At 37.3% G+C, this 23,595-nt stretch overlaps 6 protein-coding genes across 6 annotated transcripts; 1 reads left to right on the top strand and 5 right to left on the bottom strand.

Moving 5' to 3' along the window:
- Positions 1–46: 46 nt before the first annotated feature.
- LDX57_008755 (phosphatidylserine decarboxylase family protein) lies at positions 47–1,466 on the bottom strand (the record flags this gene model as incomplete). Its single annotated transcript, XM_046090477.1, has 2 exons — positions 47–1,349; positions 1,420–1,466. The coding sequence occupies 2 exons, from the start codon at positions 1,464–1,466 to the stop codon at positions 47–49; spliced, it is 1,350 nt and encodes a 449-aa protein (XP_045946452.1).
- A 1,133-nt stretch (positions 1,467–2,599) lies between these two features.
- Positions 2,600–3,331, bottom strand: LDX57_008754 (uncharacterized protein; the record flags this gene model as incomplete). Its single annotated transcript, XM_046090476.1, has 1 exon — positions 2,600–3,331. The coding sequence occupies one exon, from the start codon at positions 3,329–3,331 to the stop codon at positions 2,600–2,602; it is 732 nt and encodes a 243-aa protein (XP_045946451.1).
- Positions 3,332–7,064: 3,733 nt separating this feature from the next.
- On the bottom strand, positions 7,065–8,171 carry LDX57_008753 (uncharacterized protein; the record flags this gene model as incomplete). Its single annotated transcript, XM_046090475.1, has 1 exon — positions 7,065–8,171. One exon carries the CDS (start codon positions 8,169–8,171, stop codon positions 7,065–7,067), a length of 1,107 nt encoding a protein of 368 aa, XP_045946450.1.
- Positions 8,172–8,798: 627 nt separating this feature from the next.
- LDX57_008752 (uncharacterized protein) lies at positions 8,799–11,940 on the bottom strand (the record flags this gene model as incomplete). The annotated part of the gene is made up of 8 exons (XM_046090474.1): positions 8,799–8,907; positions 8,958–9,028; positions 9,079–9,173; positions 9,233–9,373; positions 9,429–9,926; positions 9,982–11,167; positions 11,222–11,437; positions 11,488–11,940. 8 exons carry the CDS (start codon positions 11,938–11,940, stop codon positions 8,799–8,801), a joined length of 2,769 nt encoding a protein of 922 aa, XP_045946449.1.
- Positions 11,941–12,082: 142 nt separating this feature from the next.
- LDX57_008751 (uncharacterized protein) lies at positions 12,083–12,292 on the bottom strand (the record flags this gene model as incomplete). Its single annotated transcript, XM_046090473.1, has 1 exon — positions 12,083–12,292. One exon carries the CDS (start codon positions 12,290–12,292, stop codon positions 12,083–12,085), a length of 210 nt encoding a protein of 69 aa, XP_045946448.1.
- A 118-nt stretch (positions 12,293–12,410) lies between these two features.
- Positions 12,411–14,026, top strand: LDX57_008750 (uncharacterized protein; the record flags this gene model as incomplete). The annotated part of the gene is made up of 2 exons (XM_046090472.1): positions 12,411–12,457; positions 12,523–14,026. 2 exons carry the CDS (start codon positions 12,411–12,413, stop codon positions 14,024–14,026), a joined length of 1,551 nt encoding a protein of 516 aa, XP_045946447.1.
- Between the last annotated feature and the right edge of the window lie 9,569 nt (positions 14,027–23,595).

Here is a 23,595-nt window from a genome sequence, read left to right as displayed (position 1 = left end):
TCGATATTTGTACTTCGCTATTGCATGAATGAATGCTTTTTATACATCAGTGCACGACAGCCAAACGACTCTTGACCGGCACATTCTCCTCCATCTTCGTGTCAGGAAATCCATCCACGTTCACTCCTGGTCTGAACAGCAAGCAATGGGTCGACCCGCCGAAATGAAACATCCCAATCTCGTCCCCCTTTGTGATATGCTGCCCCTCCTTGACCCTGACATCGCACGTCGACACTTCGCACATCCCGACCCCGAGGAATGCCATCAACCCGATCTTCGGGTTGTCACTTTCGATGAAGATCACCGCCCGCGTCGCCGTTGCCGTCAGGTACTCCTGCGCCGTCACCTCGCCGGACGGATCAATCTCGTTGCTCGCCTGGGCCGTCGCATTCGGATCTCCCAGTCCCTCGAACAGAGGCTCAGAATAGTACGTCCCTGGAACGACGTACGCTTTCACAATCCGTCCGCTCACGGGGGCGTGCCAACGATGATAGCTCAGCGCACTCAAGAACGCCTGATAGACCGTGCCACCAGCAAACCTTTCCGCCAGCTCATCATGCGCCAACATATCATCAATCGAATATGGCTGTTCCTTGATCCAGAACCGATCCCTCGCCTTAGCCCCTTTCACCAGCTTGTACGGCTGCGACTCGCACGCATTCACCAGGACATCATCATCCTCTGGCTCCGCAACAGGCCTAACCCCTTCTCTGAACCGTCTCGTGAAGAAGTCATCCCACGAGTTGAACCCGTGATACTCCTTCCAGGGATCACAGATATACAACTCCTCGAACCCCAACCCATCCTCCCTCCCCTGATTCGCCACCTTCTCCAACCACTCCTTCCCGGTAGGTCCCAACCACCCCGTCTCGGACTGATCGAGCACCTTTGCACTCTCCCTCGAGCTCAAAAACTCTCCCCAAGCGTCCAGCACCCGCTTAATCATGGCGTTGACCTCGGGGTCCAAAAACGCCGCATACCCGCTCCCGGTCCCCATCGGCCAATCCAGCACCGCGTTAATCGGTAACCCGACTAGCCCGACGCGCTTCGAGAGGTCGTTCCATGACGGCGCCGTCGTGAGGAGGTAGTTAAGCACCTGGAGCAGGTGTTCTGGGTCGCGGATCTGGGGACAGCCCGTGGGGTCTGTCGTGTAGGTTCTGTTTGTGGGGATCTCGTCGAACATCGAGTGCAGGAGCATGTGGATTCGGGTGTTTTTGGCGATTAGGGATTGGAAGTCGCGAAGCACTGGGTGGAGGGGTTTTTGGTGGTTGGGTGAGTCGACGTGGGCGATTACGCCGCCGAGCCAGGCGTGGTGGTCGCTTGTGCTGGGGGGCATCCATTTTCCGACTCTAAGGAAGAACAAGGATTAGATTGGGTAAATTGACTGGAGGAGGGAGGTGTGCACGGAGCTTTGCTTACCGGTGGAGGCGGGGTGTGTGATTGTTGTGGTGGTTGTGCTTGGCCATATTGGTTGCCTGGTTGCAGTGGCTATTCTGTGGTGAATGTGTCCATCTCCAGTTTCAGTCCCTCAAGCAGTATATATAACCAGGCGCAAGAAAGCCACAACCAAGACTCAACACATTACATCACACCCTGCGACCCATTCGTCCCGGACCTCGTACGGTGTAAAGCACTACGTCAGCCAGACAAAGACCAAATCGCAAACAACGAGGTGGTCAGCGAATCGGTTGATGGAGTTAGGGCTCCACTTCCATGATAGATGACGTCATGTTTACTTGACCTCCGCGCGTCGGAATCCGGCCCACTGCGAGTCCACTCCCTGCCTTGGTGCGATCCCGGAGAATGTGTCATTGGATGATGTGGGGACAAGGTACGAGACCAAGCTTTGATCTGTTGAGTCAAGCTTTTGCTCAGTTGGGGGGCGTGGAATGTTGATGTGAGGGGGAAAGAAGGGATCGGAATGCGGAGTCGCGTGGAAGAGGGAATGTGGGTGATTTTAAGGCGGTGGAATTTAATTACTCCAAAGGTCAGGAGAACTTGGCCAGAAACTCGATTGTTTGGAGCTTACTGGATTACTCTTCCTTTATTCAGGGAGCTGGTTGTAGGAATCTCTTGTCTCCCTGACGTCGAATGATTATCGGCTGTCATGTTCTCGAAGACTATAGTTGTTGACTAACTACTTGATTACTCCTTGATATTTGATTGATGGCACATGGGCATGCAAAACAATTTCTGGTGCGAAGAACATTATAACGGATGGAAGCCAATTGACCCTTTTCAATTCCAGAAGTTCAGGGACCCAGCCGAAGAATAGGAAATACAGCAAAGAAACCAATGCGAAAAATCCACTCAGCAAATCGTGCCCAAAACCAGAACATTGTAAACTGCCCAGTGTAATTTGAACAAACATCCGTAATAAAGGCACTTCGAGAACTCGGCGCCGTATTTGCTCTCTTCCTGTTGACCTGCCAAACGTTCTTTCCAAGCCCGCGGTACCAGAGTTGTTTGTTTCGGCATGTCGTTAATCTGTCGGACCATGTTGACCAAGCTTACGCTGTCGCCATCACGCCTTGCGCCATATTAGACTCGAAAAACAGAAGTGAAGGGAAGAAGGCATACCTGCGTGGGAATCCACCCGCTACTCTGATTTTTTCTGACGCTTGGAGCGTGGGGTTTGAGCAGGCTTGGACTCGTTCATTTCATCCCGGGCCAAACGCTGAATGTCATCCACATCCTTTACAAAATCCTTCATGTTCTCGCGAAGCTCAGAAGCCAATTCCTGAACAAATTTCCAATTGTCGTATGCCCCGAGGCGGACCCTGCTTGCGTCGAGCTGGTTATCTTGGAGGTCATGGTACTCGTCTCTGGTCTTCCTCAGCTCGGCCAGTTGCTTGTCCTGCGTCTCCAGCTTGGCTTTGAGTCGTTTCACCTCGTTCTCAAGCTCCACGTTCTTCAGAGTCACTCGGCTGAGTTCCTGGGTTGATTCCTCACGACAGGCCCTCAGCTGGGCCTCTATGCCGTTGAACATGTCACTCATACCCCCTTTCGAGGACGCAACGGTGCTGATATTCCCCTGTGTAGTGTCGGACTCCACGCCACGAACTTTCGGAGCTGGACCGTCAAGCACGACGATGTCTGCTTCCTGAGCGGTGCGCTTTACAGGAGAAGCCGCAGTAGGGGTCTTCGCAACAGGAGTGGTCGCAGTAGGAGACACAGTAGCAGGGACCATTGCAGTGGTGCGTTTTTCAGCATGACGCTTCACAGCATGAAGTTTCTTAGGGGAAACAGAAGAAGGAAACTCCGGAGCTGGAGTCTTTCCTCTCATCGGAGACTCGTTGCTCTTTGATTTGTTGGCTGGAGAGGAATGCATGGTGAGCGAGCTGGCAAGGTTTGTAATGGTGTATCAACAAGACTTCGAAGATGTAGAGAATGGCAGAACAAGGACGACGAAGAGAGCACTAGTTATTTGACAGGGAATAAGTCCTGGACCAGGGAGAGGGAGGTGAAAGAAGAGGGGAAGAGAAAGCCAGGTGCGAGAGATGGTGAAAGAAGGGGTTGTGGGAGGACAACAAGTGAAGGTACTAGCAACCACAACAGTGAATGGAGTGTGACAAAAACAAGTTTGGCGTCACACGACCATTCAAGGGTCTCTGTGGGTTAGATGAGTGGTCATTAAGAGTACATGCTATATCCTTCTATGCTTGTTTACAGTTGGCACCTGTTTCCATGGTAAAGCTACAGGGAAATTCCAGATCTCCTGATCCGGTGGTAAAGTGCAGGTTGTAGTTCCCTCAGTCTCTTGCTTAGGTTGACGAATATCTTATCTCACTGTTACCAAGTAAGGTGTATCCCTAGATCATAATCCCAAGGGATATATCCTCGTACGTCTGTCAATTTGTCGGTTCTACCGATGGTACAGGACAAGGCTTTGGAATCGGCTAGTCATGGGTTACAACGGGCCATGGATGCCTGCGGCAGATAGTAGCAGCCATGACGAAAAAGCACACTTGTTACTACAAGTGTTAGGTACCCGTCCGGCAGTTTTGTGGGGTGGGAATCTGGTTGATTCCACTTATTTACAGCTAAGGTGGGTTATATAGCGGTTATTTCCAGTTAGCTGGTTATATCGAGTTCCGTAACAAAGAATGACTGATAACGTAATCCACAAGCGAGCTGCGAATCTAAGCGAGCTGCGAATTTTCAATCAATGCAACCACTACTTGAAGCTATTTAACCACTAACTCCATTAGATTTGACTAACTAAATATATGAAAAAGTAGCTATTTACTAGGACAATTTCGTATAGTATGTCCTACTATTCCACAGCCACTACAGCGGGCAGGAGCTCGTCGACGAGGCACCGGAGTAGGTTCCTCAGACTGCTCATTAAACTGCATATCCAGCTGCTGAACGCGATTTTAGCCTTCTTGTACAGATAAAAGAGTATTCTCTCCTAGTAGAGCACGTCTTCTTGCTTTCTTTTTGTATTTTCGCTCGTTTTCGGCTCGTAGAGACTTGATTTCTTGCTGTAAAAGAAGGTTGATTTGCATCGCCATTTGAGCAGCCTTTTCAAGATGTTGAATATGAGCAATTGGGCTACTAAAAAGCTTTCATTTAGCACTAAGACTGTTCTGTAAGCTGCGTATCTCTCGATCTAGTTGGCGAGTATTCTGTGGAGTCTGGAAAGCAGAGGAAATTGATCCTTCAACTAGTGACAGTGCAGGTGTAGGTGTATGTAGTTAAAAGGTAAGTTTCGAAAGAACTCGTTCTTGATCAAGTGGTTTAAGTCCTGCTCCTGCAAAGCCACTGCAGATATTCGTAGAAATAAAGATTTGAGCCCGGGCGTCTGGATAAAGCGATAAAAAGTCTTCTTTATCAATATGATTATTACCCGCAACCATACGTCCCTCAAGCAGCTTTCCATATGCGCGTTTAAGCGGGCCAAAAACACCCACATCAAGCGGTTGAAGAAGGTGTGAAGCGTGGGCAGGCATGCAAAGACATATTATTGCATTTTGTTTGCAAAAATCGTCGAATTTAGCAGTCAAATGACTACTATGGCCATCCAGAATGAGTAGGCGTTTTGCACCAGTCATATAACGCCTGGAAGAAGGTTCAAAGACATTTTTTAGCCAAAGAAGACCTATTTCATCGGTAGTCCAGCCATTTTGACTTGTTGCAATCCACCAGTCTCCAGCAAGCTTAGGTTCTTGGAACCAAGCAGTTTGTTGTTGGGTCCCTTTCAGTATAAGAATGGGTGATATATGTACGCCGTTTGAGCTGACTGTTTCGATGATTGTAACCCATTCACGATTACCTTGAATAATCCTGCGTGATCGCTCACTACGCTTCACTACAGTAATTACTTTAGCAATTGAGCAGAGCCCCATTGCAAAGCCAGTTTCATCAAAATTCCAGATATCGTTCTCGTGTATGCCGTGTTCTTGAATAGTCTTGTGGACCAGTTGAAACCATGATATTATAACCTTTGGATCCTCTTGTTTTGCACGTTGATATGTAATTCGTCTATTATATCGTGTACGTAGTTGAGGATGACGTTTGGTGAAATTATATGGCCAGTTAGAACCAACATTTGCTGTAGGATTTCGAAGACGCGCGCGAAATAAGATTCCTGCTATTTCGCGTAAGAATTCAGGCCGCATTGGAAATCCTCGCATATCTGCATCTAGTAATTGCTTAAGAATCGTTTCTTCTTCAAACTGAGTAAGTTTATGATTATTGGCGCGTGTTTCTGATCGTGGTGTTGCACCGTTGAATCGATTGCGTAGGGTACTTTCAGAGATCGCAAAAACCTGCGCAGCGCGTAATACCGATTTAATTTGGCCCTTTCGATAAGCTGAAATAGCCATTTGAATACGTGATTCTTTAGAAGGAGGCATGTTGTATTTGGTGTTGAAGATATGACGCGTTGAATAAAGAGGGTGGAGTTTTGATTGAAAATTCGCAGCTCGCTTAGATTCGCAGCTCGCTTGTGGATTACGTTAACTAGAGGGCAATTGGTTACTAAGCAGTAGGAAAGCCAAAATCTATCGGGTTGGAGATAAATCTCCAATGATAGCCTGATGTTTCTTTTATAGTACTATAAGTATATCAAAGCAGAAAGTTATTAGTTCTGAACTATAGTATCAATATTCGGGTTCTATTAACAAGCTGCCACTGACCTAGAATAGAAATAAATTGATATACAGTTTTCACTTGCATAAAGTCAGCATGGAACTATAACTTTGTTATTGCATACTTTCACATCATAATTGATCTACTTTTTCCAATATTTAACTACCCACTCGCATTCACTCTTCTATCCCTAAAAGAGTTTCACAGAAGCCAGCTTTTCTACCAAGGTCGAGAGTTTGGTGAGGCCTGGTTTGGCTTATTACTTACTCCTATCCCATATGACAGGAGAGAATGAAAGATGATACCATCCATGACAAAAGGTCAGCGTCTAAGGTATACATTCAAGTTCCTGAAACGAGCCCCCAACATCACACATCACACCTGAGAACTGGAGTAGCTGCTCCCTAGAAGCCCCAAGATGAGGGAATTGCTGCCTATCATACATGATGAACCCTTCTTGTATGGGAAGATATCGATTATCTGGGTCAGTTGGCCCGCAGAGCAAACGTTTGTATTGGCAAATCTTCGCGTGGCAGGGATCGATGCCCAGGGCCATTTACGGAAAGATGTAGGACGGTGACCGCAACACCATTTCAAGCAACTTTGCTAAGATGCAGAATTACGTTTGAAATTTTGATCCAAGGATTATTATTAAATGGCCTTGAATGGAAACAGTGATCTGTGATGGTAGGACTGGTTACTACTGTACTACTGCCTACAAAATTTGGGAAAAGAGTTTCAGAGGAGACTAAAAGCAAAATAAAATTCAAACGAAAGAATCAAGTATCTGGTCAATCTGATCGAAGGAAAGACAAAGGTCAAAATCTGATAATAGCAGATGACAAGCAAGCAACAGAGTAGTCTCCAAGCATCCACAGCGAGTGTAAATTCCCATCCCATAGACGGACGGACTTAGAATGTGGGATTACTCTCAACCAAAAGCCAATTTGAATAAAGGTGCACGTATCTCAATGACCCTTCTCCCGAGAGGAAGAACCACCTTTCTCCCTAGGATAAGGAGTACCCTGCCGCCTATCCTGAGAGCTACTCTCTCTCTCCTTAGACGGCCCCCGCGCAGTCGCACGGATTACCGAAGTATACTCACTAAGGTGAGAACTGTACTGCTGGATGGAGTCGTTGAATTTCTGCAGCTCCTTCTGCATTTCCAGAAGCTTCTGTCGCTCCCTCTCCAGCGCAGCTACCTGATCCGCCCCGACTTGGACTCGAGGCCCAATAGCAGCCCAGACCTGCAATTGAGTTGCCAAGGTCCGGGTCTTTTCTGAGGTGTCACCAACGCTGCGCTCCAGAGCGGCCATATGCTTTGAAAGCTCACTGAAGCAAGCTTTCGGGTTGTCAATCCGGCGCTCGTGGGTCCTTTCAGCTGGCGAGGACGACGCGGGCTGTCCCTGCTCCTTGTGACGATTCTCCATCCGACGCTCGTGGACGCTCCTCTCAGCGGGCGAACTGGGCGCCGCCTGGCTCCTCTCACGATTGATATCTCTCATAGAACCTCTCCTTCTCAAAGTGGGTTTGGGCTGAGCATCTCTGTCTATCGTATGCGCTTGCATCCGGTTGATCGCAATACTAGCTCTCTTCAAGCTCGATGCGATATTCTGAAGTTCATCAGCCTCCACCCTACTCGACGAGCTTCTCTGCGGTGGCAGGGTTGAAGTTCTCGTGGATATGTGCACATGCTCCCTGCCGCCTGGAATGTCCCTGGTATAGGTTTGCTCGAAATAGTCATCTGGCTTCGGAGACGTGATCGGCTCGTTGTCCCTCGTGTCAGCGCTGAAGCTCACTCTGCGTCGCCGGCGAGTATTATCCCTCTCGGATGTAGGGGTACTTGGCTGGGTGTTGCCCCCATGAGAGGTTGAGCTCCGACGCTGGGAAGACTCCGCGTTCATATTGGACCTGGGAGTCCTTGCGCCTGCATTGCTGGGGGCGATACCCTCCGCGGCCTTGATCCTATCAATGGGATTGCTGGAGGTGGGCTTCTCCCGATGGGTTATCTCCGGTCGAAGACTGGCTCGGGAATCCTTTCGAGCAGGACTTCGGGGGTTGCTGTTCTGATCCATTTTGTCGGTAAGACGTTGTAGATAGGTTAGTAGCAGACAACAAGAGCGGTATAGATAGCTGAAGCTGAGGCAATGGAGAAGGAGTTGAGAGGTGCAAGATCTCATTGACCGGCAGCAAATGAGCGCTGCTTTATATACATTGTCCTGTGGCCTACAATGATACATCTCGGAATTTGCAGTCTGTGATCCCTGGAAGCTTGCCGTAACTGGGCGGGATATCCCAGTTTGGTAGGCCTTGCATCGTTTATATGATTGCCTCAAGCATCTTGCAATTGTCTCTGGGTGAACCGGATGTTCTCAAGAATAGACAGGGGATCTTCCGCTTTGACGTCAGTGTTAGTATAGGAGTGCCAAGTTCATTTTCTTGCAGAGAATCAATGTGGTTGCCATGGATTTGAGCATCAATTAGCCTTGTTCTTTTCAAACACAGTTTCCAGCTAGTTCGAGTGTCTGGATAATCAACATTCATATACACTTGACCCTGCCACACAAGCATACAAAAGCTAGTTGATGGCACAAGGAATTATATCGTACTCTTTCAGCCATCCAAAGGTGCCAGAAACATTAAGAAATTCTTCCATCAACCTACGCCATATGCTAGATTTGATATCAGACCCTGCTTAAAACTCAAAGCTCATCAAAAATATCCAGTGCGCATGCGATAATAGTTTCAACCGTCCGAACTTGCCAGCCGGTATCGACCATATTCGGCACACTGGAACCCATAAGCGTTGGCCTGCCGTTAACATTAGAATAGTCCACTAGAAGGATGACTGCGCGACGTACCCAAAAATGATTGCGAGATTTCCAATGGTCATCCGGTTCCGGTTGGAATGCTGCTGGACCTTATTTAGGTGCTAAATTGTCATTAGCCATGCTACGACAAACTTGTCACAGAATACCATACAAGTGTCAAAGCCCTCAGGGTCGCGTATTGTGGATCAGAAAGCTGATTCACAATAGCATGAATAGAGTCTCGACGCTGAATATCATCGCTTAATTCTGGAGTTCGGTTAGTATGTGTGTATCAAAATGATAGCCTGGGCAGACCATTTACATACTAGCTGCATCAATGAAGGCAGAATAATACCGCAAGCTGAGCAGTGGGATTGGCAGTTCCCTCAAGAATCTTTTCAATAGACTCGCAACGTTGTGGATGTTATGATGGAAGTTGGCAGGTATTGTCAAGTCGTGTTGTGGGTCTGGGAATGTATGTTGGTAAGATAGAAACGCGTGCTTCCAGCCAAGGATGCTTACTGAATTCAAACTCCGCAATCATACGTTCCATGGTCTCCGGCTTCTCGGACTGGCGGTATATCCCCTCTAGCTCAAGGCCAAATCTCTCAACAGCCTCGATGCATTGTTGGACGACTTTAGGAACAGGAAAGTCTGGGTGCCAGGAGTAGAGCTCGTCTATCGTGACCCCAAATATCTTGCGCAAACCCGTTTGGCGTCCAAAGGAGGGTGGTGGCCTGGTGTATAGGGTATCGCTCTCAAATGGGATATGAGGTTGAGAATCTCCGGGGCTAGAATTGCGTCGGGCAGACTCATCGAGCGCAGGAAGATGCTTATGGGCCTTGAAATCGTTGCTCCGCCATCCACTGAATATACCTTTGAATGTCCTGCCGATTTTGGATTTAGCGTCAGATGATTGCTTGGCAGTGGTTTCCTGCGACTGCCACGTTGGTCGTTCGCTCGTGGACGTTATCCCCGCTGTGAATGGGTCCTGTTCTTGAGGGTATCCTAATTCTGTGGCTCCTTGGACTTTAGTGAATGATAGAAGTAGCTTTCCTGTCCATCTGGGACTTACTGTATAGTTCCGAACCATTTGGCTGTTCTGGTGGTGGGTTATTATGCGCTCTTGAATCCCATATTTCTCTCATTCGCTGGGAAATAAAAGTATCGGTGTTTCCCACATCACCGGCGCCCAAATTACCATAGCCATAGGTTCTCGGTAGATCTACAGTTGATAATGTAACTCCTTTCCTGGCCGGTGAGTATCGCTGATTCAGTCGCGCCTCATTGAAAGGGTTATGGAAAGGCTGCGAGTGTTCGTTGAACCAATGAAATGCTGGTACTGTCTCCCTGACGACGCCAACCTGTGTGGCAGGCTCATCGGCATGGACGAGAGTTGCGCCTCCCATGGTGGTGGACTCAGGGTCGGCGCGTTCAACCTGAACATTTTGCGTGCCTGAACCACGGTGGATCTCGGACTGACCCTCACCAAAGAATTGAGCGAGTTCATCCAGAGGCGTCGGGTTCAGATTTACATTTTCCTGCTCCGACGAATGGACGTGGGTCCGCATGTCATCTTCGACGGGGGACGCATCTCCTGCCAAAGGAACACCAATCGTCCCGGTTGGAGACCCGGCAACCTGCCGCGAGTCCAGGCTCATGTCTCTCCCGTGGCTAATTTCAGTGTTCCATGTTGCCATCTCAGCCTCGTGTATCTGGTTAGAGTCGTTCTTTGATTCCTGTGTGGCGATAGTATTCCACGTCGCAAGCTCTTCGGATTCTGGATCTGCGACCGGAGCCGGGGGGGATACATTGCGACCCGATCTAACCGAGCCTTGACGGGATAGCGGAGCTTCATTGAACCACGTGTGTTGTAAAGCCAACTCTGCGGTTGCGCGGTGAAGGGGGTCTGGGTGCATGAGAGAAAAGATGCATTCCTGGCCGCTCTGACTGACACGTGCCGCCAGGAGTAGATCATACGGAAACATATCGAGATCGCTCATGTACTTGAACAGCATGCCAAGGTTTTTAAATGTCGCTTGCTTGGTGACCATTTGAAATGCAATCTCTCCGACCGCCCAAAGATCCGGCGCATATGGACTACCGCGCTTGATAAAGCCGTGCAGCTCGGGTGCAATATAGCCAAGTGTTCCTTTTAGCGTGGACGACCCTCCAACTTCATCTTCGATTCGTTTGCTGATACCAAAGTCCGCTATCTTGACCCACCATTCATCAGGAGGACAGGACTTCAGAAGAATATTCTATCGTGCAGCGAAAAGGTTAGCTTGGCTTTGACAGTGGTTGGGGAATCTCACTCTGGGCTTCAAATCACGGTGCGCGAATTCATTGTCGTGCATCAGGAAGAGACCATCCAGAATTTGAAAAGTGACCTCCTTCGCTTCGTGTTCTGGTAGCGCTGGCTTATGCTGTAAATACGTATGGAGATCTCCCAACTCAAGATATTCCATCGCGATGAATAATTGGTCAGGACTTTCATACCAACCAAATGACTTGACAAATGCACGCTCGTACTGCTAAGTGTCAGCCTGCGTCTTGATAGTAGCGATATACCAGTACGAACTTTCCAATGCGAGAACTTTGCTATAGCCTCCAATTCCCGATTGTAATCCACTCGTGTCGATTGTCGTCGCACCTCCATCTGCTTGATCGCTCGAAGTGCATTTTCCCGCCGAGCTCCTTTGATACATTTTTCTAGCCAAACACTTCCATAGCTTCCACCGCCAATCTTTCCATACCGCCTCCAGTGCTCGGATCGGGAGACGAGTCGACGTCGCGATTTATAGTCCGGCTCATGGTATGTATGCACAGTTTCAACGCTGCTATCGGGCAAGAAGTGGGTTTCAAGTTTTGAATCTCGAACCAAGTCCGGCATTCGAGGGGACTGTAGCTGGGACGGACTGTGCCTTTGTTCGAAGCGACTATCGGAGGGTGGGGGAGAAAGGCCAGGACTTTGCGACGGATTCGAATCGCTGCTGGAGCCAACACCAGGAGCCCTCCCCAGCTCATCCGCCATGGTGAATGTAGCTAGCCGGTAAACACCTTGTCCGCACTTCTGTCATCTACATTAGAATTCCAAACATTAGCTCTCGCGCATTCTTATGAGGTTGTTAGAGGAGTACCAGCAGTGATAGTTCAACCACCACGGGTGAAGGTGCTTATTCATGAGGGTTGAGGACGTCGACCCTTAGACCCTGGCGAGATTCACAAAGGCCACAGCCACAAGGGACGTCTGCGAAAGCGTCAAGGATGATGAGCACGATATCGCGAGACGAAAGGCTGTAATCATGGATTGACGAGGCTGTGTTGACGAAACGGCGAAAGTGCGACGACCCCTCCAGCTTAGCGCCGCGCATCTCGTATCCCATTGGTCGAATTCCTCAGCCGCACCGTCACGAGTTGTCAGAATAAAAATAGGATGAGGATTGATAAACGCTGAGGAATCCCCTCAAGCTATGTTGAGCTCATCATTTCAACTTGAACCCAATGGCCGACCCATTATCAATCATATCCGCAGTGGAACTCTGCTTCAAGTAAGTTCGTCCCTGCACGTCACCCGCAGTTATCCGTGGGTAGATGACCTCGCTAAGCCGATTAGGTACGGCGCGATTCTGGTTGAACGCTGTTCCGCTTTCGCCCATGCAGAGTCCGAGCTTTGGGAGCGATCGGTCCGGGTGAAGAATTACTGGGTCCGGGCCGAGACTCAGTTGAAATTGGTCCGAAGCATTGCACACACGCTGGACGAAGAACATCAGATAGTGCAGCAAGAGACGGTAGAGCTGCTCGCAAGCAAACTGAAGATTGCTGTCAATAGCATTCAATCTGTGACTAAACGGAAAGAGGTAAATGGTCAGGAAGTGCGGCAAGTGCAGCGATGGAAGTATGCGCTACTGCAACAGAAGATCGACGGGGCCATTGAGGATCTTGAACTTTGGCAGAGGATGTTCGACCCTTCTTGGTACTTGATCATGAAAGCCGCGACCGCTCAAATAGATGCCGAGTTGCATACCTTCACACGTGAAGTTCCGGCTGAAAGTCGTGCTGCATTAACATCCGCCCAGTCGCTTAGGATGGCTCTGGACCCTACTGCGACCAGCACCCTTCGTGTATTCCTTCGGGAGGATGGCATCAATTCACTTCAACTGAGTATTCTTCCTTTGTGCTCAGCTCAGCTAGCACAAAGAGAAGACCCATCAAAATCACTCATCCTAGAGCGATTTCAGCCATCTGCAGACGTCAACATCAAGCAGCTGGAGAAGGACACCCGGGATTTAGCAAGAAAGCTCGCCCACTCCAGCCCTGTCGAGTTTGGCCTTCTCAACTGCAAAGGGGTTGTGAAGCATTCCGACGATAATTCCCCCTCACGCGATCCAACAGCATTCACATTCATCTTCAGAATACCTACTGGCTACTCGAATCCTCGCAGCCTTCGCAGTTGTCTTGCAGCAATGCAGGGGACGGACACACTCTCCGACCGGTTCAGGCTGGCGAATGAACTAGCGAGATCAGTCAGCTATGTACACACTTTCGGCTTTGTGCACAAGAACATCCGACCGGAAACTATACTTCTCTTGACGAATGATTCGTCGGTGGGATCAGCATTTCTGATCGGGTTTGACAGCTTCCGCATGGCCGAAGGTAAAACGCTTCGCAAGGGAGACGCGGCATGGGAACGAAGTCTCTACCAGCATCCAAGTCGAGTGGGGCAGGTTGCTGCAGAAGACTATATCATGCAGCACGATATCTACAGTCTGGGCGTATGCCTGCTCGAGCTAGGCCTGTGGGTATCCTTCGTGCAATATGATGACAAGGCGGCGCCTCTGCCCAATGATTGCTCTAGTTCAAAGCCGACCAGGAATCTCATCTTGGGAAGTGATCTGCCGCCCGTACTTTTCAAAGACCATCTAGTCTCCCTGGCACGTGGGGAGCTTCGCAGCAAGATGGGAAGCCGATATGCCGAAGTTGTTGAGACATGTCTCACATGTCTTGATCCTGACAATGTGGATTTTGGTGATGCGAACGAGTTCCAGGACGACGATGGGATTCAGGTGGGAGTGCGATATATTGAAAAGGTCAGGGTCTGTGATGTTATCATTGGTTAGAAATTTGCTGACTCTGAGCAGGTAACCATGAAACTCAACAATATTTGTGTTTGAGGTGCAACTTTGCTGTGATATCGAAGAAGAGTTTGGAGATTTGGCTCGTATCAGTGGGATGTCAATATGGCCAATGGCCGACCTTTTGATGGGGGCATCATCTTGTGATGGAAGAGAGGTGGGAAATGGCCAGGATTTGATGGCAGGTATCAACTAGATGAAGGATGGTTCAAGAAGATGGAGTTGGCGCTCCTTGCCAGAAAGGGAAAGCCACCATCGTATCACGTGGTCATATGCGCTCGTCGGCATGAGCGAATATATATAGCCCCATTTTCTACCTAATTGCTTTTGTGATCGTAGAGATATGGAGTTTGCTATAACCACTAAGTCTCAGTTGTTTGCTTAATATATATTGTCATTTCGAACCTTTACGTACTAAGCATCTAAGAAACATCGTTGGCGGTACTTTCGTCAACCACTGCGGTTCAACAATGTGGAAGATTCCGGTAACTGCATGAAGAATGGAGATTTCCGTCTTCTTGACCACGAGATCCTGCATTTGAGCTGTGAAGCTCTGATATGATAAAAAATAAAAAATTTCATTGATTTCGTCATTGTATTGCATATAAAAAGGTTTTTTTTTTCATGTAAATAAATCATTATCAAAATAATCAATCTTCAATTCATGAAATTTTTGATCATTTTTATTGTTTTTAATATCCAATATTTTAACAGATTATGAACCCGACAACGTTTTAATATATTATTTGATTAATTTATTGACAAAAAACAAAAATATTTAAAAATTATATTTTTGATAAAATAAGATATCTTAAAAATTATAGATTTAATTAGAAAATAAAAAATATTATTATTGATATAATATTTTCAAAAGAATATTCGAGATTTTTATTAAAAAATTTTAAATTTTTTCATGCGTGAATTGCAATGTTCAACATAAAAATTTATTATTGCGAAATTTATTTAATTGTTTTGGGCGAAAAAAAAAGAAATTGCAATAATCAAAAAATTCAAATAATTTGAAATGATATAATATTAATAAAATGGAAAGAATTCTAAAATCATCGATGTTATTTTGAAAATAATTTTTAAAAAAATTGAACAAATGTATCAAAATTATATAAACGTGATAAAATTTATTGTTGTATTTAAAAAATAATATCATATTATTTTTAATATGCAATTTTTTCAAAATTTTCGACAAATTATTATTATTAATTTTGACAATTGTAAAAATATAACAGATTATTTTAAAAGATTGAAGATTGTATTTGAATAATTTGCAAAAAATTTTAATACAGCTTTAAAATTGAATAATTTCATAAAAAATTTAGTTTGTATTTATAGGATTTGAAAAAAAATAAAATATTTTTTTGATTTTTTATTTTTATTTTAAATACAATTGCAATAAGATTATTTCTGAAAAATTTTTTGATGTTTTATTTGAGAAAAAAATTTCATATGAAATATAATAATGAAATTGTGAATCTTGTAAAAATGTAAAAAATAAAAATGAATAAAAAAAATAAAGATTCAAAAAATCCAAAAAACTTGAAAAAAAAATTATAAAAAAATCCAAATCAAAATTTTTAATATTTCAATTATTTTTGTATAAAATATAAAAAGTATAATTATATAATTGATTATTGTTGAATCAAATATTTTGAAAAAAAATTAAAAAATTAAAAAAAAAGAATTTTTTAAATATTGTAAAAATATCGTTTATATTGTTTAATTAATTAATAAATTAATCGATTTTGATTTTGAAAAAATTTATTTTTTTTAACATAATAATTAAATTATTAATTTTAATTTAATCTGCCATTTCATTGACGAAATGAATTATTTTATTTTTAGAATTATAAAATAATTGTGTAAAATGATTTATATTGTCATTGATTAGATTATTTATTCGATATTGTTAATTAATATAAAAATGATTTTAGAACATTCGAATTATGTAAAAAAATTGATTTTTATTAATGTTTTTTATTTATTAAAAATAAAAGTCAATTTAATTGAAATGATTAAATTGAATTGAAAAGATTTTGATGTTAATTTTTTATTAAAAGAAACTATAATTATAAAAATAGAAAATGGAATTATTATGGAATATAAAAACATTTAAAATAATATTTATATTATGAGAATTGTCAAAAATAACGCATTTTAAATTTTTAAAAATCTCATTTTAAATGATTGCGAATTGTTTGTTGACAATAATGAAAAAATAATTTAGAATATGATATAAGAAATATTTCAAAATAATTATAGAATTATTATAATATGTTGTTAATATCGTATAATTTATGATTATATGATTTTGAAAACAAAAAATATAAAAAAAACAAATTAATTTATATATTTGACATAAACGATTTGTATATTTTTTTATAATTAATGTCAAACATTTTTCACAAATGATTAAAAGATTTAATATTAAGGATTTTTTTATATTTAAATATGCATGTGATTTTTGTTTAAAAATTACAATAACAATTCAAAATGAATAAAAAATTATGATTTTTGTAAAAATGCGAAATGATTGTGTTTTTATTAATTTAAAAAATAACTATTTTAATATGTTGTCTGTTTTCAACAATGATATGAAATATTGATTTTTATTTTTTGATTAATATATTGAATATTGCACAATTATATTTTTTAAAAAAAAAATATCAACGTTGTATGATGATTTAGATTTATGTTGATAAAAAAATTATGTAAAATTTTTAATTATTTATTTTTATAATAACAATGATAAAAAATTTGATAATGTTAATTTTTAAATATAAATAAAAAAATAAAATATTTTATAAAACTTTATTACATTTTATATTTACAATCAAAACGGTTTTATTAAAAAATTTTCAAAAATTATTTTTATAAAAATTTATATTGTGTTAATTGATAACGGTTTATTTCGAAAATTATAAACAAAAATAATGAAAATAATGATTTTTTTTGTAATATTTTGTTTGTTAAAAAAAAGATTTAACATTTTATAAAATTTATAATTTTAAAAAATCGAATGTGAAAAATTTTAAAATAATTAATCATGAATATACAATAATTGTTTTATTTGAGATTCATTTTAAAAAAAAAATTATAAAAATTGATTTATATACATACATGATTAAATTGATCGATTATAATTTTTTTGAAAGATAATATGTTGTGTGGAAAATTTCAATAAATAAATTTAAGCATATTAAAAATATCAGATTTAATAAAAAATCAAATTTTAAAATTTATGGATTTTCGAATGACAATTATAACAAATGAAAAGAATTTTTATTAATGTAAATATTAAAATGAAATTTTATAAAATTGTTTTAAATAATGATTTTAAAAATAAATTTTTTAATATATGATTATTAAATTTAAGATTAATGATTTCATTAATTGTTTAATTAAAAATTTGTTAAAATTATTTCAAAAAATGATTGTTTATATATTTTTTATAAATCATTCTTTTGTCAATAAATATTGCGATAATTATGATGAAATAATTAAATTTTTTTTATAAAAATAAATCAATAAAAATTATGAAATCGGAAATTAAAAATCTTATTAAATGCAAATTATAATTTCTTATTGATTTATTAGATGATTGAAAAATGTTTTGCGGACGTTAAATTTACAAATTTAAAATAAATGTTAATAATTATATTTTGTGATTTAAAACAAAATGAATAATAAAAAGTTTTATGTAACAATATAGAATTGATTTTTGAAAAATATATTTTTTTATTATACGTTTTATTATTATTTGCGTTTTTTTTTTTTGCGATTATTGTTGTTTTCGATTATAATTATTTTCAAAAAAATATAAAATTTGCGTTTTTGTAAAGCAATTTTTTTGACGATAAAATCATTTATGTGAAATAATTAAAAAATTTTGAAAATAATAATAAAAAGATTTGTTAATTTTTTTTGTTTTTTTATAATTTAAAATAATCCACAAAAATATAATTTTTCATATTTTATGTCAAAATGGCAAAAATAAATTTTTATTTTTTTTTTACAAATGAATGTGTTTTAACCAATAATACAAACATTTTTTTGATTTTATATATAAATAATTTATTGTTTAACAGATCTTGTAAAATTATTAAAAACATACATATAATAATTAATAATGTATTTGACAATGTTTATTTTGAAAAAACTGTTTATTATTTTAAAATAAAAATAAAAAAGAATTGCTTAAATCAAAAAATTAATTTAATTTAATTTATATACATATAACATGTGTTTGACAATTTTGATCGTAATTTGAAAAAGATTTCGTTCATTTTAATATATAAAAATATTTATTTTTTTAAATCAATTTTAAAACAATTTAATTTTACATTAATGAAACGTTATCAGAAATTGTTAAAATCATTAATATATATTATGTTTTAAATACATTCAAAAATGTTATTTTCAATTAATCATTTTATATGATTTGCGTCAAAATCTGACAATTTATATATAAAAAATTGATATATTTATTATATTATTTTTGATTAACGATTGATAAAAATATTATATTTTAAATGTTTTTAAAAAACGAAAATAAAAAAAATGAAAAAATTTGTAATTTTAAATGTTTAAAAATTTTGAAAAATTATATGAATGTTAATTTCGATAAAAATCTTGATATAAAATAATTTATTATTAATTTCATTTTTACGTTTGACAGAAAATCTATTTTGTGAATATTAAAATTTTAAATAATTGTGAATTTGTTTATATATGAAATTGAATATATGACAATTAATATAACAAATAAAAATTTTTTTTAATTTGTTAATTTATTTAAATCAATAAATTTTGAAAAAATCAAATCAATAATTATTTATATTGATTTTAAATTAATAATAAAATTTATTAAAAACATTTAAATGCATGTTCAAAACAAATACATTAACATTTACATGTATTAGATTTGTGACGCGATTTAAAATGATAATATTAAATTTTATTATTTTTTTATAAAAAAAATGATTGTTGACACATTTATAAAATTGTTTTCAAACATAAAATTTAATTAATATGTCAAAATCATAAATATTAAATAATTTTTATTATATATAAATTTTTTAATGATCAACAACGATATTCAAGACTTTAAATAATTGTATTTTAAAAAGATGTATGAAAGATTCCGATAATTGCATGAAAAATAGAGATTTCTGTTTTTCTAATTGTAAGATCTTATATTTGAATTGTGAAATTCCAATATAATGAAAAATGAAAGATTCCTTTAATTTCGTCATTGTATTGCATATAAAAAAATTTTTCTTTTCATGTAGATAGATCATTATCAGAATAATCAATCTTCAATTCATGAAGTTTTTGATCACCTTTACTGCTTCTAGTACCCAGTATTCCAACAAACAACCAATATCTCATAGACGACAATAGCAAGGACGATGCCATCTGGTTTAACCTCGTTTGTAGACTTCCGCACAACCCAACATAACCCGGACCCAACCCGGACCCAACCCGGGCTGGGTTGGGTTTTGGGTCGAAGACCCAGTGTTGGGTCCAGATTATGATTGGGTAACCCAGACTGTGACGGTCTACAAAGGAGCTTAGTAAAGACAAGTTTGTTTATGACTCTTAGTCAAGCAATTTTCCCATGGAGAGGAAAGGAACTATTTAATAAGAGATTCTAGAGTCTTTATATGTTAATGAGATCCGATTAGATACAAGAATCTTTTATTTTTCAATTGGGATCGTTCATCGAGATATTGAAGCCTTTTTTCAATTTTATCAGAACAATCTTTTTGCTCAATTAAAATCATCTTGCAGCTGTTTTAAGCAAATAATCAATTATATTATGTGTTCAGTTGAGTCGAAACATGATAATATTTCTTTTTTTTAAAAAGATCAATTCTACGGTCTTACAAATCCGTAATGTTAAATCGATAGATTGTCATCATTATATTCGTTCAAAAATTCATTATTGGTTGCAGCAGCGAATTAATTAGTGAAATATTGCGACAATTCCAATTTGTTTAAATATCAATTATAAAATTTTTGCAATTTGAATGACGTGTTGCAAAAATTAGAAACAGAATATCATGTTAGATCTGGGAAATGATTTTCTTATTGAACGCAATAACACAATTTTTTATTATATATACATGACACGAGAATTTTCTCCATCATTTATTTCAATTCTTTCTAAAATTCAATTGAAGATTCAAAATCGCAAAATTAATTAATTATAAACAAAAAATCAATTGTTTTTCAAAGTTTCTCCAACACGAATATTGGATGCATTTGCAGTATAAAAAGTAATTTAAATTTAAATACATGTTCGATTTGTTTCAGAATCTTATATAAATTAATTCATTAATTATCAAATTTACAATTTGATCAATCCAGTTCTCAATCTTTTGTAATGACATATATTTAATTATTAATTGTGAAATCAATTGATCTTTGATATTTATCTGTTTATTGTTTCATTTTAATTTGAATAAATTCAATTTGATCTTTGATATAATCTCAAATCTGTTCCAGTCTGCGAATCGTACAACAAGCTTTTATTTGATTTTGTGATTTATTTCAGAATTTAAAAAGCATAATTCAGTCAAAAGACATCCACAATTCATAAATCCGTTTCATCTAAAGAAAAGATAAATTAATTAATTCATGCTCGAGAATAGCGTAGACAAAATCTATAACAAAAAACAATTTTAATTAATTGTTTTAATAATAAATCACAAACAAACGAAACTTTTGAATCAGATATTGATTGATAATTTCTGTATAATCATTTATAAAAAATTTCTATTTCAAAATCAATTTCCGTTTGACTTGTAATTTTAGATAAAGTTCTTTTTAAAATGCAAAAATAAATTGATCATTTCAATCAAAAAAAAATGATTTTGATAAATCAATTTATCAATATATATATTTGAAATAAAGTTAAACCATTTTTACAGTGGTCACATTTTTATGACATAAAATAAAAATTATTTGTTTTGTTAATCGATCAACAATCACACATATTTTATTATAATTATATTTGTTTTTTGGGCAGGATCAAAAATCCATGAAAATATGTTTTTAAAAACGATTAAACACATTCAAAGATTGAAAAAATTTAAAGAATAAATTTTGTCAAATATTCGTTTTATTACAAATCAAACAATTTATTACATATTATTGAATATTATATCATTAATGTGATTATCAATATCAATTCTTTATCAAGATCTTTATTTTTGTTCATTCAAAATATACAATTGAAGACTGTCGATAAATTATATCTAAAAAATAGATTCAAAAAAATTTTTTTTTTAAAATTATCAAACAATCTTGATATAACAAAAATCCGTTTTGAAAAATTCATTCTGATTTTTTTTTGTTCGCGATTATTTGTTGCTCGTCTAAATTAATTGAATTGCAGTTTGTTTGAAATATTCAATTTATCAATTGGATGTTATCAATCTCAATAGATGTAAAAATTGATTTATTCTTTTTAAATTGAACATTTTTTTCGAGCCATTCTAATTTTAATAAAACAAAAGTTTGCGAATCTGGTTTTCGATCATTATTTCTTGGTTTAAAAAAAATATTTGTTGTAATGTTTTTCAATTCTAGTTTGTATTTGATAATAAAATGAAATTGAAAAAAAAATTCCGATTATTAAATTTGACATTCATTGAGTTTTTTAATAATTATAAAATACTCAAACACGCAATGATTTATTCAAATCTTAATTGATTGAGAATTTTGAAATTCTTTAAGTTCCATGCGTCAAAATTTTAAAGATCGAATGATGATTAATAATTTTTTATTGTGAATATTATAGTTTAGCTTAATATCAAATATACTTTTGAAAAAGTACACAATCAAATGTCAATTTCTTTCAAAGAATTAAAAGAATATTTCTGCGATCATTTTATTTAAAATATCGATTTCAAGTCTTAAAAACAATATTGGATCATAATGACGCAATAACAGTGTGAAGATCAAAAGTTTTTTGAATTAATTAAACATTTTTTAACATTAAAAAATCCATTTAAAAAAAACGAATTTCTTCGTTAAAGCATATAGCGATTTCGCAATTCTATAATAGACATTTATAAATTGACAATAAAAGTTACAAAATCTCAAAAACAATTGGATTTTTCAGATTATAATTGAGATTTTTCAATCAAAAATTACTGCAATCTTTTTCAGATCAATCTCAATCTCTTTTGTGATTAGAATAAAATTCAAAAATTTGATTCATTTAACATTAAATTCACATTTGTAAATTATTGCTTGCAGTCCAACATCATAGAATTGTTGCAACATCTCTTTGACATGGGTCTCATGCTCTAACTCGTTCTTATTAAAAATCAAAATATCATTCACATAAACTATCATATATTTATCGATCAGATTGATAAAGATATTATTTATAAATTATTGAAATGTGATTGATTCATTAAATAATCTAAAAAATAACATTTGATATTTATAAGATCTATATTTGATTTGAAATATTATTAGAATGCATTCATATTCAATAAAATTTTTATTAGATATCCAGTTTGATAAAAAATTTTGTGCAATCAAAACGATTCAGAAGTTCGTTCATAAGAAGCAAAAAATAACAATTTCTTTTATAATTGAATTTAGCTTTCGATAATTTACATAAAATCATAAATCTTCTTTTAACTTTGCAATTATCAACACGAATAAATCAAATGAAATAAAATTAAAAACAATGAAATTTTTTTGTAAATTCTTTATCAGATAAACTTTGATTATTTTCAATTTCGCGATCAAATATTGATATAAAAAACTATATTTTAATGAGTTTTTCTTTGTAAATTCAATTTTATGATTGTTCTCCCGTCTTGAAGACAACACATTAGATATTAATTTCAAAAAAACATTCACAAATCTATGGTATGTTTTAGGAATTTGTTCTTTCAACTGTTTGATTTTTAGCTACCGTTTCAAAGCAACTTTTTTTTCAATAATCTTGTTAATTTATATGAATAAAATAATAAAATATTTCGATTTGTTCAAATGGATTTAATATGTCGCCGCATTGATTTTGCAGATATCCATTTCTAACAAATTCTTTTTGTTCTTAATCGCTTGAGGATGTTTAAATATTGATTCTGGATCTTTTTGAGCTTTTGCAAAAATTCATTTCATTTTGCACAGATCCTATCGAAGAATTTTTTGTTGTGTATTAAATTAATTATTGTGAATATATATGTCTTGTCAATTCAGCTTTTGATCTAATTGTTGATTTCTGCATATTATATTTTTTTTAATAATTATAATTAATTTTAAAACATTATAATATGATTTTAAATATCGGAATCATCTGCTGAATCTGAATTTCTTTTTTTAGAATGACATTATCAAATTATAATAATCGATTACAATAGCAATCAAAAAGAATTCAATAAACTTACAATCATTTCTTTTTCAAAATCACATCATTCTATCCCAATTCCACAATCAAAAAAGAAAGATTTTATATTCAACAATCAATAATCAGAATCAGAATAATAACATAAATGATTTCATTTTTTTTTGAT

The sequence above is a fragment of the Aspergillus melleus genome, assembly GCF_016097325.1.
Source record: "Aspergillus melleus strain CBS 546.65 chromosome Unknown contig5, whole genome shotgun sequence".
Classification (NCBI taxonomy): Eukaryota; Fungi; Ascomycota; class Eurotiomycetes; order Eurotiales; family Aspergillaceae; genus Aspergillus; species Aspergillus melleus.
Note: the sequence above shows the minus strand (reverse complement) of the source record. Positions and strands in the feature narration are given on the sequence as shown.